We start from the raw sequence: 12,623 nt of genomic DNA on the forward strand, positions 1-12,623 counted from the left end.
TACACCGCGCACACGGGCGTGGAAAACTTTGGCTATTAACCGCGCTATAAGTCGCTCAATACAAGACTCTCGATTTTATTCGCAAATCTAAACGCAAAGACTCTCAATATTATTACCAGAACGCACCGACTCCGATTACTATTCGCAAAGATACACGCAAAGGCTCTAAAATTCGCAAAATATAAACACCAACCTCGAAATATTAGCCGCAAAATGTAAACGTAAAACTCTAAATATTAGCCGCCAAATGTAAACGCAAAACTCTAAATATTAGCCGCAAAATGTAAACGCAAAACTCTAAATATTAGCCGCAAAATGTAAACGCTTAATATAATTCTCCAAATATACGAAAGGAGCACCGCGTATGCGGTCTCCACGCAAAACGCATGCTCTTGACACGTGATCTATGCCGGACCTATAATACGCGAATACACTCGAATATAACGCGCAAGTTAAAGGAATGACTGTTGGGCCGCAACGGAATTATAAAAGATTTATCATATTACGCAACGAATATCGTACACTTAAATTACACGCCATGATACGACGGTTGAGCCGGGGGGAAAGGAACACTCCACGATATCTTTACGGGACAGTGCTGGGCGGGGAGGTCAGATCTGAAATTTACTCAACGCTAATCCCGAAGGATTCACGACAATAATCCCGAAGGATTCACGGTAATAATCCCAAAGGACTCACGATAATGACGCGTGGATCTCCATTCCAGATCACACTTGCCTCTCTCAAAACGTCACGGTACGGTACGCGACCCTCCGCCCGCGCTACTGCCCATTACCTTGTTACCGGGATTGCTGGTCCCTCACATACATCGAGTCCTCGGCCCCTTGTTCGTCGGGGCTCGCCGGGCCGCCGCACAGTGGGGACAAATAGAAATTTACTGTTCAAAAATCGCTACAGACCGTAATTCTTAACCGATCAAGACGTTTTTTTTTTTAAATTAATTGTTAATAAATTTCCCACAAAACTGTGGAGTTCGATTTTTTAAAAAGACTCTTTGAAATGCACAATATTAATAACAATTTAAAAATTATTTTAACCTGAAGTTGAATTAAAAGAATTAAAGTTACTTTTGCATTGAGCTAGCTTACGTAACAGTTTTTAAGGTCACTGAATACGAATCTGGTCAAAACCAAAAGTTAAATATTATTTATGATGGACAAGTATGCGTGGTGCTTCCTAAACACGCTGTATATATATATAGTAATAAATAAATAAATATAAAACAAATGCAAAATAATTCGAGTAAAAGAATATATTCAGTCAAAACATGCATTTTTTTAATTTGACGACTGTCAATAGTCAAATATTAATTCTAACATTTGTTTCTAACAGATTTGTATTTAGTGACCTTAAAAACTGTTACGTAAGCTAGCTCAATGCAAAAGTAACTTTAATTCTTCTAATTCAACTTCAGGTTAAAATAATTTTCAAATTGTTATTAATATTGTGCATTTCAAAGAGTTTTTTTAAAAAATCGAACTCCACAGTTTTGTGGGAAATTTATTAATAATTAATTTAAAAAAAAAAAACGTCTTGATCGGTTAAGAATTACGGTCTGTAACGATTTTTGAACAGTAAATTTCTATTTGTCCCCACTGTGCGCCGCCCTGGCTTACAATCGGCCCCTGGGTTCTCGCCGGACCTCGCGCCTTCGGCCCTCGGCGCCTAGTTCAGTGGTGCCTTACCGCCCCGTCGGGTGGCGCCAGCCTGCCGAAACTAGGGCCGTACGGCCGCTCTTCCCTGAAAATAGAACTATACGACCAGCAATAGAAATTACACGACCCGTAATATAAATTGGTCCATTCCTCCGAGTGGTCGGAGTCCAGGGCTACGCACGAGCCACAGGCTCCTGTGACGGGCACACGGTGCCACGTCACAATATGTATTATGAATAAATACATATATGTATTTATGTATACTTTGAATCAGACTCTGAAGTCTTTTCATCCTAAGATATTGAGTATACATTCAGTTATATATCTTGTCACGTCTTTTTACGCCCGGTATCACGTCTGGGACGCAAGACGGATCAAAAGGGAAGGTGAGGAGAGATGGATGACGGACCTCTCCAACGGGTCTCTCGCACAGTCCGACAATTAGACTCAACACTAGGGCGCCAGACGCGTTTGCTCGCGTCCACTAATTTATATCAAGATCGCGAAAACCCGAAAATAAACACGAAAACGCAATTAATCCGGCGTGCGAGAAATCAGCCAGCTCGACCTAACGGCTATGGGCGGAGTTGATGGAGGGCAGCGCAAGATTCGGCGGGGTGACGCGTAAATCACATACTCAGATATTTAATAATAATCAATAACAAGGTTTATTGTGGTGCTAACATAGCGTATATTATTGGCCCCTTTCAAACCTTTCAACTTTTATCTGAAACATTTTTCCAATAAACCAAGCCGTCAATTGACACTTAACGAAGATTAACACAATAACATTTAAACGATATCCAACGATAAAGGGATCATGGCGACACTGATTAAATCGACATAGAACATTAAAGGTTAACCCTCCGTGGTCACACTGGGTCAATTTGACCTAACCTTATTTGGATCTAAATATCAGCTAAATACCTAGCTTAAAATGGAGCTTGGTCCGCCATCTACAAGAGTTTGAAGTATCCTCTATAGGTAGAGACCGTTAAAAAAACAAATTTTTCGCGAATTTTTTTTATATGTTAAAAATTCCTGAGGCACTTTTTTTACAGCAATCAATTCAGTAATATCGCAAGTGCATTCGAGAATTTTTTCAACACTATCGGTGGATAAATGGTCAAATGGCGAACGATCAAAGTTCGTCTCGGGTCAAAATGACCCAGAGTGACTTCCTTGTTTGAAAAAATAGGTGTGACCACGGAGGGTTAACACCCTGTTAACACCAAACCAACATCCAACGATGAGGATCAATCTCCAACCTACACTAAACATTGAGGTTTAATCCCCAACCTACACTTATCATTGAGAATAAACTCTCAATATACATTCATCATTGAGAATTAAACCCACAACTTACCTAAACCTTAATGGTCAACACTCAATTTACACCTAATAATTTAAGTGTTGACACTTAACTTTGATGACAAACACTAAACTTTGGGTGTTAACTATCAAAGTTGAGTGTACTTTTTCATAAGGGTTCTTTTAGATCTAAGGAAATAATCCAATCAGAACTCAGAAAACTCTTCCAACAGTTGTACAAAAAACAGGTTCTGCTAAATGTGGCCAATGTTAATCAATATTTAATAATTCAATTGTTGTTGCATTGTTTTTAATAGTTTTCAATTAATGTTCTACTACAAGGTTTTTGAACACTATAAAGATGTATTATATACAAGTATAAGCAAGAAGTGTAAGGAAGCGTCAGAGTCACAGGATTATCACTAACCCGTTCAATCGTTAAATAATATTTTCTGAATGTTGAATTACAACGTCTACAAGACATTATGCAATTCAGCGGACATTAAACATGTGTGCAATGTCTTTTCAACTTTAAATCTACATTTTGCAACGTTGATGCAAAATTGCAAATGTTGCAATGCAATGTTTTTGAGATGTTGATTCAACGTTTGTGTGCTGTATGAGTTAGGGGTGTAGGACAAGAAGAGAAAAGCGATTTTCTGTTATATATCTTCTGTATGATCTGATAAACTGTTAACTAAGTTAACTGTTAAATAAGTTAATATAAATATAAATATATATAAAGTTAAGTGTCGACACCGAAACTTTGGGTGTCGATACTCAAATGTCGGTGTTAACACTGAAAATTTAGGCGCTGACACCGAAAATGGAGTGTAAACACCCAAAGTTGGGTGTAAACACCAAAATCTTCGGTGTTTTTTTCGTAAAATACATACATGGTATCGTAGTATCTAATATAATCACGTTATATGCATTAAGATTATTTTGTTAATAACTTTTTAATAAACTTTTTAATAAAGAACGGGCGACGGCTAAAACCTTCTGAAAGTTACTCAAGAGTGTGACCTCTATAATATATGTCAAGGTTAAGGTCATAAGAAGTGAGTCTTTAATTCGGTATATTTACCCAATTCTGTAATATAAAATTTTTAAAAGGAAGGAATTTTTTATTTTCATGCGCTTCCTTGTTGGTGACACCACCATACACATGCATGTGCACGCATGTACGCGCGCACGCACACAATCCATTTTTTTTATCTTCTTTCTTTTTAAATATGTATAGATAATCTAAATTTGCTTGTACAAAAAATTATTTTATTTCAGTTAAATATAACAGAAAATCGCTTTTTGGACAATATCTTTGCTGTGCTCAAGTATGATGCTTATTATAATTTACAAAAGTTGCGAGAGCCAGTTGACAAGAACAAATGGTCGACTGAGCCGGCTGTGGTGAATGCCTTCTACAATCCTAACAGAAATGATATCGGTGAGTATTATCACAATAAAACAATTAGTCATTATTGATGTTCTTCATCTGTATCTGTCAATCTAATTGAATCTTTTTATTTTTCCTTAATTTCTATTGTTAAATCTTCTTAACTTCCGTATTCTTAATATTTTTTTCTCAATGTTGCTTGCTACTATTTATTACTCGATTATGTAAAATTAAAATGTTATTATGTATATAATCAAAACATTTTCATTTTGCGCATACGCTATTGAAATAAGTATGAGAAGGTATAATTAGTAGATGAAGAGCGACAAATATTTGTGTAATTTCTAAATTGTCTTACGAAAACACGAAATGTCTCGAAATGCAAAGCATTTATGTAAAGCGTGTTGCCGACAAATGACGTTTCTCATGTACTGAAAAAATCAATACAATCAGTACGAAGTTTGATGTATCCCAGCGAGAAATGACCCATCGAATCGACGTCAAATTGACGTCAAAATCATCGATATTACATCATATCAAAATAATGCTCGAAATTTGAAGCTTATTTCGATGTTTGTGCTTTATGACATTTTTTAAAAGAAGAGATTATTTGTGACATACATTCATCACGCCAGACTGTAAATAAGCAAATTATGTATTTTCTGTTAAGACATCGATATTTCATCATTTCGATATCGATTCGAAGCTATTTTGATTTGCCTGTCAAATATATAATAACATTGCCATTATATAGATTGCAATATGAATAAAAAATTATATTGTATTGGCAGACATGGATAATGTAAATATTTTATGATTTGAGCATTATAATAATTGCGTTACAATATTAATTTTTTTAGGCTTCTATTTCCATTAAATAGTTACTTTATAACTGTAAAAGTCACAACAAAATTCTTGTTCGTAATTTGACAATTTTAAAAATTAAAATATTATATTGTTTGCGCTAATTGCGTTTCCACTCTTTAATTTAATTTACTTTCGCGCTCATTTTTATTTACCATATACAAGGGCGCTCCCGTCGACTCATGCGTATGCCTCTTTCGTTAGTTCACTGAATTGCTGGTAGCGCTCTCGTCGTCTACTTTCTGTTCCCCCCTATACTTCTTCTTCTTCAATAAAGTTTGTTACTTTCAACCGTTCAGATCGACATTTTTGTATAAGTCAAAAGTAAACTTCGGCGTAAGCCAGGAAAAGAAAATACGCAATCCACTTATTGCGACGGCACAAGCCCTCACATATACATTGGTCCTTTGAGCCGGATATTTCGGATACATACAAAAGAGCCAGCAACATATGGAAGCCATACGGACTTACTTGCACAACGAATTTCAGTATCGCAAAAATTGATATTTCAGGAATTTTATTCAAAGCTACATAACTTACAAGTAGCCACAAGGTCTAAGCTGCATACGAGTAAGAACGTTTTACTGCCAGACCATTTTCATTGTTGATCTTTGTTCGTACAACACACGTTATTGAGGTAAGCCAAACGCCACATTTGTCGCATTTGGACAATTGGTCATCCATTTCCTGTGCCATTGACCGGCCATTGATATACATTTTGTTTACGCATCGCATAGCACTAGCATTGTGTCTCTAAACGGTCTCTGTGATACAAATTTATAAGATGGATTCGATGGCGCTCTCAGAAGCCAAGTCCAAGCGAGCACACATAAGAGCCGCTGCAACACGTCTGAAAACTTACCTAGATAGTTTCAACATACAACAAGGTTCGCGACACGATATTGCTGAACGTAAAAATAAATTATCCGAGCTGTGGAATCAATTCGATCTTGTTCAAACCAGACGAATCAATCACTGACAAAGATGCCCTTCTCGCACAGCAAATACAACACAGAGTTATGAATCAATTTTACAACATTTTGATCCACACGAAGTTCAAGCCGCGCCTTCTCTTGAAGGCAACGCATTTGCCAACGGAGCAAGAGAAACGCGTATTAAACTACCAAAGATCGACCTTCCAGTTTTTTTCAGGTGCATATGACAATTGGTATTCATATCAGAATACTTTCGAGAAGTTGATCCACACCAACGATGCTCTTACGGAAATTGAGAAATTCCATTATCTGCGTTCATCTCTCAGGGACAAAGCCGCCGAAGTAATAAAATCTATCGAAACCACCTCGGATAACTACCATGAAGCATGGACGGCGGTAAAAGAATGCTACGATAACAAGCGCTGGATCATTCAAAGGCATATTAGAGCCATATTCGACGCACCAGCGCTGACGAAAAAAAAATCATGTCAATCTACGCGAATTATTAGACACCATTCTCAATCATTTACGCGCTCTTAAAGCCATAAAAAAACCCACAGAGTCTTGGGATGATTTGATTATTCACAGAATTGTCTCTAAGCTTGATTCTACCACTAACAAGGCATGGAAAACCAGTATTCCCGATAAAGAGGTACCTAACCTAAAGTCACTGACAGATTTTCTTTCGAAGCGCTGCCAAGCTCTCGATGCAATTTTTGGAAAGATGTCAGTCAGCCAATCTCTGCTACTTCGTCAAAGCCTTCCAGCAAATCAAAGAGTCTTTCTGCCACGAATGTTATCACATCTAATTTCTCTTGTCCACAATGCAAAGAAAATCATGCTTTGTATCACTGCGAGGCTTTCCTCAAATTACCAGTCGAAAAAAGAATTCAGATTGTAAAAAGGGCTTAGTTGTGCATGAATTGCTTGAGGTCTACTGCGGCATCGATCCAGAGATTGCAATTCGAGTACTTGCAGGCAATGCCAGAAAAAACACAACACACTGCTACATTTGTCAAACGCGTCAAATACTGTAACCTCGATTTCAAATGAATCTCAATCATCTGAGACAAAACAAGACACACAGCCCATCGCTACGCAATGCCTATTAGATCAACAATCGCGTGCTCATAATATTGTATTATCTACTGCCATTATACATGTATTTGATTTCGACAATCAGGTTGTCCCTTGCCGTGCACTGTTAGATAGCGGCTTCCAAGTAAATTTTGTAACACAGCAGTTAGCCGATCGTTTACACCTTAAAGTGCAAACAATTCAGATGTCCATTTCGGGCATAGTCAACGGATCTATTCAAACGCAAAGGGCAATTCATGTATGCGTCAAATCACGTTTTAATAGATTTAGCGAACAACTACAATGCATAATTCTACCAAAGATTACACATCAATTACTACAAAGATTTATACATCAACACAAGGTCAAGATACCAAACATTATAAAACTTGCCAATCCCAATTTTAACGTTCCTAGCGATATTGATAACTCTCCAAAAAACACATCTTGGTTGGATCATTTCAGGTCCTTTAGCAAACGCTACGCAATCATGCAGCTCAGCTATCAGTTGTTTGGCCATCATGGAAGATTTACATCGTGCAATCAACAGATTTTGGGAAGTTGAAAATATCACTTCTTCTTCCAGAACATCACTTGAAGAACAAGAATGCGAACGTCTCTTTATAGATACTACCAGACGCAATAATGAAGGACGCTTCATAGTGCAACTACCACTCAAACCTGACAAGTTAAGAAATCTCGGAGATTCCCTGGAAGTAGCCACACGACGCTTCAAGTTTTTGGAAAAACGTCTTATAAAATTACCAAAAATCTATGCTGAATACAAGTCTTTCATACAAGAATATTTGAATCTAGGACACATGCGTGAGATAACCCATCATTCGGAATCCACCAGCAACCTTCAACCTTTTTACCTCCCGCATCATCCAGTGTACAAAGAAACAAGCACCACGACCAAGTTAAGGGTCGTATTTAACGGGTCTTGCAAAACGACTACTGGGACTTTATTAAATGATGCACTGATGGTTGGTCCTACCATTCAGGACGACCTCTTCTCAATTCTGTGTAGATTCCGCACGCACAAGTATGCCTTAACCGCCGAAATCAACAAGATGTATAGGCAGGTTTTGGTCGATCCCAGCCAAACATGTCTTCAGCGTTTTTTATGGAGGAATTCTACAGATGAACCTATAAAGGTCTGTGAATCGCTCACTCTTACGTATGGCACTGCTTCTGCGGCCCTTTTGGCTATCCGATCGATCACGAAGCTAGCGCAGGATGGTGCTACTAAATTTCCAATTGAAGCTGCAATACTACTGGATGATTTCTACGTAGATGACATGGTCTCTGGCGCGGACACCCTGCAAGAGGATTTAACCATCAAGACTGAAACCTTTCAGCTCCTTCAAGAAGGACGATTCGAGCTCCGAAAATGGGCTTCAAACGATTCCACACTTCGGATCGAGCAAATTCTGCAAAAGGAGTTTGTTCTCTCATCCGACAAGGAATGTGAAACGAGGACACTAGGATTAATATGGAATTGTAATTTCGATCAATTTAAATTTTCCAGCATTGTTGACTTGTTACCGTTGTCAGCACCCACTAAGAGGACTATTCTCTCCAGAATCGCATTGGACTTTGATCCTCTTGGGCTCCTCGGTTCTGCTACAGTTACTTCAAAGATTATCATCCAGGAACTCTGGCGTCTCAAAATTGACTGGGATGAATCCGTCCCTTTGGATATCCACACCAAGTGGAGGCGTTATGAAAACGAGCTATCCGCATTGCAGAATCTGAACCATACCTCGTAATCATTGCTCTAGATGAATACATATGTTTAGAGCTCCACGGATTTGCAGATGCTAGTGAGCTAGCCTATGGCGCATGCGTTTATTTACGCGCTACTTCTCAGGATAGAGAACACGCAACACGCCTCCTTTGCTCAAGAAACCGCGTCGCACCGCTTAAGACCTTTTCTATCCCACGTCTCGAGTTGTGTGCAGCATTCTTATTGGCCCAGCTCATCACCAAGGTTTTAAAAGCTCTTAAACGAGAAATAAGCTCAATATATTTATGGACCGATTCAACCATTGTACTCGCTTGGCTCCAATCTACCAGCCGCACGTGGACTTTATTCGTTGCTAATCGTGTTGACGAAATCCAACAGTTAACTGCCATAAAGGATTGGTACCACGTAAGTACTCAACATAATCCTGCTGATCTGCTTTCAAGAGGAGTCATGCCAACGCTGCTGCCCAGTTCACATCTTTGGTGGACAGAACCTCCATGGTTAAGTCTCAACAAGGAAAACTGGCCAGACACACACTATAGACAAGAAAAACATTCCAGAACGTAAGTCAACGGTTGTCGCTGCCATCATTACTGAACAATCGTCATTTGATTTGTTTGACCGATTCTCAAGCCTCATGAAGCTTCTACGAGTAGTTTCGCACATTTTTAGACTTATTAACGCATTAAAACGCAAGCGCAGTCGTCCAGACGATCCGCAGACAACTACAATCTCTGATATACATCAACCGATTTCCACTGAGGAGATAAATCATGCCACACAAGTATTGGTGAAAGGAATCCAACTATCGCATTTTTCTAAAGATATCAAATCACTAACGCAACAGCAGCAAATTAAGAAAAGTCGCTTGCTCCGATTAAATCCATTTATTGACGAAAATGAAATTTTAAGAGTATGTGGCCGCCTTAAATTATGGCACCTCTCTTACAACGCCAAGTATCCTATATTATTACCTGGCAAACATCCTTTCTCACGTCTCATCATCAAGTACGAGCATAAGAGGCATTTTCACGCAGGCCCGCAGGCCACCCTGTCCGCCATTCGCCAGAATTATTGGCTTGTCTCCGCTAGAGACACTGTTCGTCAGTTTACTCGCAAGTGCATCACATGCTTCCGCAGCTTACCAAAACCAGCCTTCACCCTAATAGGAGATTTACCTACTTCTAGAATCACAATGCCTCAACGGGTCTTCGAGAAATGCGGTGTGGACTACGCAGGTCTTTTTTACTACAAGATCGGATCAAGAAAAACAACCAAGTTGCTAAAGTGTTACATCGCAATTTTCGTTTGTCTGGCCACAAAGGCAATTCACATGAAACTTGCTGCCAGTTTATCGACGGAAGCCTTTCTAAATGTTTTCAAACGTTTCGTCTCTAGAAGAGGTTATCCAACGGATATCTACTCGGACAATGGCTTAAATTTTGTGGGTGCTAAGCAAGAATTAAATGAGTTAGCGACATTATTCAGCGATCAGCAAAATCGAAAACAAATCATTGATTATATGACTGGCATAAAAATCAACTGGCACTTTCTAACACCCAGAGCACCTCATCAGGGCGGAATTTGGGAGGCCGCGGTTAAAAGTACTAAACTTCATCTTTTTAAAACTACCAAGAATGCTCGACTCAATTATGAGAAACTCGAAACATTACTCATTTTAATTGAAGCAATTCTAAATTCCCGGCGGCTTACCTCTATGTCTACTGATCCTGCGGCTCTCACATCTTTGACACCAGGCCATTTTTTGATAGGCTCTCTATTAACGTCCTATCCACAGCCATCACTTGAAGACGTATCTATTAATCGCCTCTCGCGCTGGCAATATGTGGAGCAGTTGCGACAACATTTTTGGCGACGTTGGTCAAGAGAATATCTGCACCGCTGTCAACAACAAACCAAATGGCAAACTAAGGAACACCCAGTACGTGTTGGACAATTAGCTCTGTTAATTGAGGACAATATCCCGCCATTATTCTGGCCTCCGGTTAAGATTACTGAAGTGCATCCTGGTAGCGACCGCATTATTCGCACTGTCACGGTTCGTACGAATAAGGGAACCTATAAACGCCCCATAACGCGCATATGCTTGCTTCCTTTTAGTGATTAAGTAAACTTTACATATTATGCATTGTATTATTCAATAAGTTCGTTTATTTATTTATTCTACATACAACACTTTATCCGACCGATAGGCATTGCGATCTATTGTAGCGCTTTCTTTATAATGCCTGATTTAAGAAATTTTTTGCACATATTTCTGTTGAAAGCCAATGCTTTCAAGGGCGGCGGTTTGTTCGCGCTAATTGCGTTTCCACTCTTTAATTTAATTTATTTTTGCGCCCATTTTTATTTACCATATACGAGGGCGCTCCCGTCGACTCATACGTATGCCTCTTTCGTTAGTTCACTGAATTCTGGTAGCGCTCTCGTCATCTACTTTCTGTTCCCCCCTATACTTTTTCTTCTTCGATTCAGTTTATTTTCAACCGTTCAGATCGACATTTTGTATAAGTCAAAAATAAACTTCGGCGTAAGCCAGGAAAAGAAAATGCGCAATCCACTTATTGCGACGGCACAAGCCCTCACATTATATAATAGGTACATTTTCAGTACTGCATCCGCTCATTTATTAAACAAGAAGTTAAATTAAGCAACTAATTAAATTATTAATATTAAATATTAATACAATAAGATATTTGTATTTACATTTATCAAAATAAAAAATAAGTTCAATTATAAAAATAAATATTAATAATTGGACTTATTAAAAATTAAATAATATGTTCAGATATTGCGCTCGAATTCTTTTCGCGTTTTACAACGCCCGATCGTTTCACATTAGATGGCGCGACGTGCGAGTCGCCACTCTCAAAGAGCCCCCTTCTCCTTCCTCACTCGTTAGGTGTCATGGCCGCACTTGTTTGCGTTTCTTCGAACGTGTCGAGTCCGTTACCTCTTTCTTGACGGATTGATCGTTGCTGCGCGTGTTCTGGAGACCAACCGAACGAGAGTCGGATCACCAGAAAGAGTTCACCGCCAGGAAAGGGAGAGCTCCGGCAGCTAGCGTCCGAGAGGAAGGATCAAGGTGAAAAGTCCGGTCCAGCGAGCGGGGCCCTTAAGGGGGGAGCCTCGTGTAAACAGCACTTTTTTAAAGATTTTATTACAAAAAATCATGCGTGTGGTCGCCACGCGCGTTAGAAGTGAAACTTCTGAAGGCAAGGCTTTGCCATAACTTTTCTGAAATTAATACAAAAACAATGCACCGGAATTAGTCACTCCAAGCCGCCCGCAACTCGAAAATATAGTGTTATACGCAGTTCTCACTATATCCGTCTTGCCGTACGCCTGATCGAATTTTCGTGACGCGTTTTCAAGTCGCAAAATCGAATTTACTTACCGATCCAAAAGGAGTTTCTTTGTACGCCCGTTGGTCGAATTTTTGTGACACTATTTCGTGACGTTTTTTCGTGTCGCACAATCGAACTTACTACCGTACCAAAGAAGTTTCATTTCGTACGCCTATTGGTCGAATTTTCGTTACACTTCCCGTGTCGCACAATCGAACTTACTACCGTACTAAAGAAGTTTAATTT

General features: G+C 39.1%; 1 protein-coding gene across 1 annotated transcript in view; it reads left to right on the forward strand.

Moving 5' to 3' along the window:
• The window catches only part of LOC112459729 (neprilysin-1), a 143,245-nt gene that overhangs the window by 93,288 nt on the left and 37,334 nt on the right, over window positions 1-12,623 (forward strand). Inside the window, exon 6 of the mRNA XM_025023998.1 lies at window positions 4,272-4,434. Coding sequence (XP_024879766.1) covers window positions 4,272-4,434 — 163 coding nt within the window. The remainder of the gene's footprint in view (window positions 1-4,271; window positions 4,435-12,623) is intronic.

The sequence above is a fragment of the Temnothorax curvispinosus genome, unplaced genomic scaffold, assembly GCF_003070985.1.
Source record: "Temnothorax curvispinosus isolate PA1 unplaced genomic scaffold, ASM307098v1 QBEX01010107.1, whole genome shotgun sequence".
Lineage (NCBI taxonomy): Eukaryota > Metazoa > Arthropoda > Insecta > Hymenoptera > Formicidae > Temnothorax > Temnothorax curvispinosus.